The 6,000-nt window shown below is 41.2% G+C and overlaps 1 protein-coding gene across 2 annotated transcripts in view; it reads right to left on the bottom strand.

The window, feature by feature from the left end:
• rnf213a (ring finger protein 213a) overlaps window positions 1–5,797 on the bottom strand; it is a 29,269-nt gene extending 23,472 nt beyond the window's left edge. The window contains exons 1-11 of one of the 2 annotated variants that reach the window (XM_062408908.1): window positions 5,575–5,797; window positions 4,209–4,328; window positions 3,659–3,813; window positions 2,543–3,310; window positions 2,009–2,157; window positions 1,718–1,885; window positions 1,361–1,560; window positions 970–1,259; window positions 621–883; window positions 325–540; window positions 25–217 (exon numbers count right to left, since the gene is read on the bottom strand). In XM_062408908.1, the coding sequence (XP_062264892.1) occupies window positions 25–217; window positions 325–540; window positions 621–883; window positions 970–1,259; window positions 1,361–1,560; window positions 1,718–1,885; window positions 2,009–2,157; window positions 2,543–3,310; window positions 3,659–3,813; window positions 4,209–4,308 (2,502 nt within the window). In that variant the 5' untranslated portion in view covers window positions 4,309–4,328; window positions 5,575–5,797. Of the gene's footprint in view, window positions 1–24; window positions 218–324; window positions 541–620; window positions 884–969; window positions 1,260–1,360; window positions 1,561–1,717; window positions 1,886–2,008; window positions 2,158–2,542; window positions 3,311–3,658; window positions 3,814–4,208; window positions 4,329–5,521 lie in introns of both variants that reach the window. The other variant, XM_062408907.1, reaches the window with a different exon arrangement.
• Between the last annotated feature and the right edge of the window lie 203 nt (window positions 5,798–6,000).

Genomic DNA, 6,000 nt, shown 5'->3' on the forward strand with positions numbered 1-6,000 from the left:
TATTTACAAAAGTTTCCCCTTTACCTTGGAGTTACTGTAGCTGACATCATGAGGAGCTTTATTTAAGAAAACAAGAAGAATGTCCAAAAGCTCTATGTCGATGTTGCCGATCCAATCAATCAGTTCATCAACCGTCAGCAGGAACAAGCAGGATCGCGTGAGAAGTGCATCCACCTCCATCAAGTGTCGGTGGTTCTTTATCACGTTCATTAGTGCCCTGAAAACAGGAGAGCGGTAAAAACAAACAAACAGAGTAAGACCCACTTATCTGCAGATAAATGCACTGTCTAAGCTCAACTTTGGTAAAGTTAGGGGAACTCTTACTGTCTCTCTTGACTGTTCATGTATGTCCCTGCACTTATATCAAGGCCTTGCAAACCAGCCCAGGATGGGCCGTACTTCATGTTTCCAGAAGACGGTATTTCGAAGGGCTTTGAGGTGCCTTTGAAGAGGTGGAGGAGCGGCAGCACGAGAATCCATCGGGGGTTTCCCGCTTTTCTCACCGTATTTATCAGATACTCCAAATATCCTTGGAGACTACTACAAAAATAGTAAAATAAGCAGTGATTTAAAGTTATTTACTGGAGAAGATGGATGACTTGGAAAGATTTGGTACTTACCTTTTAAGAATAATGACATCCTTTGAGAAATCTACCCAGTACTGAAGGAAATCCTCTTTGCTTTGCTTGGGCAGGCAAAGCATGGTGCAGAGCTTATAAAGCTCATGTTCATTTAGACGGATACTATGCCTCTTACATACACATAGCATGATCACAGCCGCCCTCATGGGGTCGGGAATGAGCATCTTCCCCTTCCCATCTCCATCCTTCAGCAACTGAGGAACCAGGCTTGTCAGCATGAACTCTTTCAGCATCTTCTTCACCTAAGAGGAGAAATCCACAGGTAATCAATCTACCTTAGTGTTTGTAAGCCATGTATAATTTTACTGTGCCAAGATTATGAGCTTACATCGTCTTCTCCATAATCTAAGGAGTACCACTTCTTATGTGTCTCCTCATAAACAGAGGGGTCCCCGTAAACCTCAAAGAACTGATTCAGTTGGATCAGAAAACTTTTCAGATTGATCTCACTCCAGCTACTAAGAAGATCAAATATGGTAGAAAGCATTATTTTCCCAGCGATCTCTCTGCCTTGAATCAGACTCGTCCTTTGTTTGGGCCAAAAGGTTTCTTTAATGCTTTTGAGAACACCCTTTGTTGGTTCAACACAGATGATGTCATCATACTGATGCCAGTCCCCTGTAACAAAAAAGACAGAAGACAGTTGCTGAGGATAAGAATGAAAAATTCTGTATTCAAATTCTCTTGTTATAAATGGCCTCAGCCGATTATAGACTTACCTTCATTGAGGAGCCTGGACTTGACAAACAAACATCTGTTGGTCGTCTTTTTAGCATCATCTTTGTAAATGAACTCATACTCATATTTTTCCTTTTTTCTGCGCCAGACAACATATTTGTATGGTATCGAGTTAGCTGCAGCTTTATTTTTGCTTGTCATCAGACTGCCCTCAACAAGAAAACCATGTTCTCCGAGACACCTGTGTGAGGAGGAGAAGAAAGTAACATTTACTTGGTGATGAGTGCAGGTTGGGCACTGGACCCGATTCTACAGATGTTTCCCCGAGTTCATGTCTAAAAACGGCTTCAGCTGCAGGTGGCAACCATCTGAATTTCCGACCATTTTAGAAAACATACCTGGTCACTTGCAACTCAACTGCATTTTCATCCCATGAGCCAATGGAAGACCCGGCCCTGATAAAGATTTGATCCTCATCAGGATCAAATTTGAAATCCTTCGAGAGAACGGCGTGGAAGTAAATCGTGAGTCTGTCGTTCGCTGCAATGGTCTGGTTTGTGGTCGGCCTAAAAGGCGAGAACAAATGAACACAAAAATACTGCAGTAAATATATCACCCACATCGGGAGTAACCTGGCAAAATTATTTTCCTAAGGAATAGTTTGCAGCCATCAAAGAGAATGTCGTCACCTTTTGGGTGGTGGGCCAGCGGGTGTGTTGGATTCAGCGTCGTCCTCTGAGGTTTGAGCTGGAGTCGAGTCCTGCCCACTTCCAGACTGCTGCACCTCCATGTGCTCCACTTTCACCTCTGGGTCAACGCTGGAGCCTTTAGTGACCGCCTTTACAAGGATCGATAAATATGTATCCTAAATATATACCTTCATAGGGCTGCTGGAATGAACTTCAGGAGTCTGAGATTCTAATTCAAATATAAAAAAATGTATTGCTGTAATTGTATTTGTATTTATATATATATATATATATATAATATATACATAACAATAAATAACATGTTCACTGTGTTTAGTTGTGAATTTCTTATTAATTGTATTTAAAATTTTCGTTCAACATTTTAATTTAATTTTAATAATAAAATAATAAGAAATAAACAATGATTTACAGCCCTGGACCCTAAACATCTGCAAACATGGAGACAGATTTAAATGTAGTTTTCTGCTTCTCAATAAGAATATAACTTTTTTAATACGTTTCACTCAGCGTTACCTTGGATGAATCTCCATTGCCAAAAACCATCTTTCCTTTGGCTGCCACATTCTGCTTCTGCTTCTGGTCCTGCTGACTCTTTCCTTTAGGTTTGGTTTGTTCCGTCTGCTTCACACTTGGTTCTTCATTGGCGTTCTGGTCCAGTGAAGGCTTCTCAGTGACTGCATCTTTCTTTGACTTTTTTCCATCAGCCTTTGGATCTTTAGAGTTAGCGGGCTTGGTTCGTTTACCAGTAACTGACTGAGGAGTGGTACCCTTTTCTTCTGACGGGGGGTGTTGAGTCGGAGTGTCCGCCTTTGGATCTTTAGGGTTAGCGGCCTTTGTCCCTTTACCATTACCTGACTGAGGAGTGTTACCCTTGTCCTCTGACGTGGGGTGTTGAGTTGGACTGTCGGCCACCGCTGTCTTGAGTGTCTGATCCTCCTTCGATTTCTGTGCGTTGCTCTCTACCTCATCGGAGTGTGCTTGACTTTCCTCCAACTGCCTCGCTGTCGCAGCAGGATTTTCACTTTGGATGACTTGTGCCTCTTCAGACGGTGCGGCAGGGCTGTTGGCTACTAAGGAACTAGGCTGGCTCTCCACTGAGGAGGCTTCATCTTGGAGTGAGACTGGTGTTTCATCCGCTGCTTTGTTTGAGCTTTCACTGTCAGAGGAGTCTCTTCTGTCCTGCGTCCCCTGGTTGTCTTCCAGGGACACCTGTGACAGGCTCTGGCCAAAGTCTGACAATATACTGCCATCTTTCTTCTTTTTATTCTTCTTCTTTTTTTTCTATCATGACAAAAAGGTAGGAGGCTCCGTTTTAAAATCCACTTAACTGATAATCTACAGATTATTACTTTGGGCATTAATTAAATATCTAAGCTACTTTTAAAATGTACATAAAATGATGTGTTGTATTATTAATATTTCACGCTGTAATGTCCTACGAAAAAAGTAGCGTTTAAGTTTCTTAATATTTAAAGAGGTACCTTTTCAGTTGTGACTGTCCAACAGTTCTAAAATTAAGCTTTTAATGTTCTGATGTGCAGCCTTCTCACACTGATTTAAATGGGATGGGCAGAAGCTGTCAGTATAAAGCAATATGATGAGATGCAAATCAGTGGCAGTCATAATCACCTTCTTCTTCTGGTTGCCGGTGTTGTCTTCATTTTGTTGTTTGGGGGACTCCTTGGATTCCTTGCTGTCCACAGGTGGGAAGTTTTTCTGAGGCTCTGATTTTTCAGTTGTATCTTCCAAGTCTGCTTTCAAGGATTGTGGCTCACTTTCTGCAACTGGAATAAAGACACATGTTAAAACTAAATCGGACATCAAGTATTGGGATGTTTGTGCTCTTGTTTGTGTGTTTGTTGATTAACAGGTTTATGCAAAACCTATGAGACAGATTACCATGAAACGCGTAGGAGGGGTGTGTTACGGGTCAGGGAAGAACAGACTCAATTTTGATGTGGATAAGTTCTTGAAAGATATGTTGTTTTCCAACATGTTCCTTTATGTAAATGAATGAATGACTGACTGAAGGAAAGAAGGAATTAATGAACATGTGTATTTCACACAAAAATTTGATTTCTCTTTGAGGCCTCTATGGAAAACTGGCAGTATTAATCTAGAGTAGACTTGTAGAGTAAACTGTAAATCATTAACCACATTTCCACATGAAACTACTCACCCTGTTTGTTTGCAGGTTGGACAGTCAACTTCCAGCCACAATCACTGCAGAACTTGGCTGTCTTCTCCGAAACACTATGGCCACATTGTGGACACTTCATCTTTAGGCTTGAGTTGTTCTCTGCAAAAGGAGGGGAGGACACGTCTTCAATGAAAAGTACCTTGTATTACACCATGAGGCAAGCTCCTTTCACTTTCCATTCTGCCAGTTTCTGAGAAACAATCATCCTGAACACACCCTTTTAAAGAAACTGACTCAGAAACATTTAGATAAGCGATGGAGGTGAAAATAACATTGTAAAGAGAAAACTGCAACACGATACATATTAGTTAATGATTTCAGCTAAAAAGCAGGGAAAAAACAGAAGGTCTCACTGGGCTATAGAATAAAAAAAAATAACAGACTGCACCACTTTAAAGTTTTAGAAATCAAAATATGTAAGACATCTAATAACCGGATGAGAAATATTTCTCCGAGACACTCCTGGTTCAGCTGCGGTGGGAAAATAGTACAACAGCATTCTAAAAAGAGACATCATGTAAATCATCAATGATCTAAAAAAGTCAATAAATAAAGTAAATATAAGTAAAACAGTGAATTATGTACATTTGAATGTATTACCACTGAATTTCATGCAATTGCTTGAGAATCACTATGTGCTCCTCACTGATGCTGCTGTCATTATTGATCCCTCCGGAAATGTGTAAAATTATGCTGTCATGTGTGGAAATAATAACACTGGTGCGCAAGAAACCCAAAAAGAATAATAAGCAAACTACAGCATATAAAAAAGACAGGGTAGTTAATTATGTCATATAAATCATATAAATGTGCGTGGAGAGAGTAAATAAATAAAAAAAAACCTGCAAGAAGGTATTTTCCAAGTCAGGAGGGAATCCTCCTGTTCAGTAAAAGATCTTTGGCTCCGAGGCCAAGCCAATCACAGGCTGTGCTGCGGGAATTCACTTCCTGTTTCGGTTCCAGCCTCTGCCGTCATTTGAAAACAGCCAAACCGCTTCAGAAACAAACCGAACAATGGCTGCGGTTGTTCCTGCAGCTTCATTACACGGTTATTCACTGTATCCACACAGCAGAGCCACTCTGAACAAGTGTCATTGCTTCAACTAATAAAGAACCGACTTACTCCCTGCGTAGTGTGGCGACGAGCTACGTAGCTAGCGTTAGCCCGCTCAGTTTGATCCTGACCCACTTCACAGAACCAACAGCGACATTACAAACATGTGTCAGGTGAAGAACATGTGAAGAACATGTGTCAGGTGAATGACGTGGTGTCTAAACATGATGGGACTCACCGGTGACACCGGTCCAGTAGCTGCTCCAGTTTGCAGAGGACTAGTTCACTTACTTTCACATTCAGCTCTGCACGGTGTCGCCTATAAAGCTTTGAAAGTGGTTTCCGCCATTAAACGAGAACCAGAGTCTGACTTCTTTCTCTTCTTCCTCTTCTCTGCAAAAACCGCCAAACCCGCAGCTCATCTCTCCATGTCGAGCTCCGACGCACCGGGCGCAGAGTCACGTCTGGTCGGAGCCGTTGTCCACTCGTTACCGCAAGTTCTCTAAGGTTTCGTTTTTTGTGAAATGGGCGTCAACAACTAGTAGTTCAGTTTCTTTATGATTCAAGCCAGTAAGTGTCTGGATAAAATAAAGAAAGGAAAATCCCTCTGATCATCATGATTCATCAATTTTGTGAATAAATTAAAAAAAAGATTATTATTAATCATTGAGTGTCCTTTTAAATAAGTTGGTTTCATGCAGAAACTTCCTGTTATCA

Source organism: Platichthys flesus, chromosome 16 (assembly GCF_949316205.1).
Source record: "Platichthys flesus chromosome 16, fPlaFle2.1, whole genome shotgun sequence".
In the NCBI taxonomy this organism is placed as follows: domain Eukaryota; kingdom Metazoa; phylum Chordata; class Actinopteri; order Pleuronectiformes; family Pleuronectidae; genus Platichthys; species Platichthys flesus.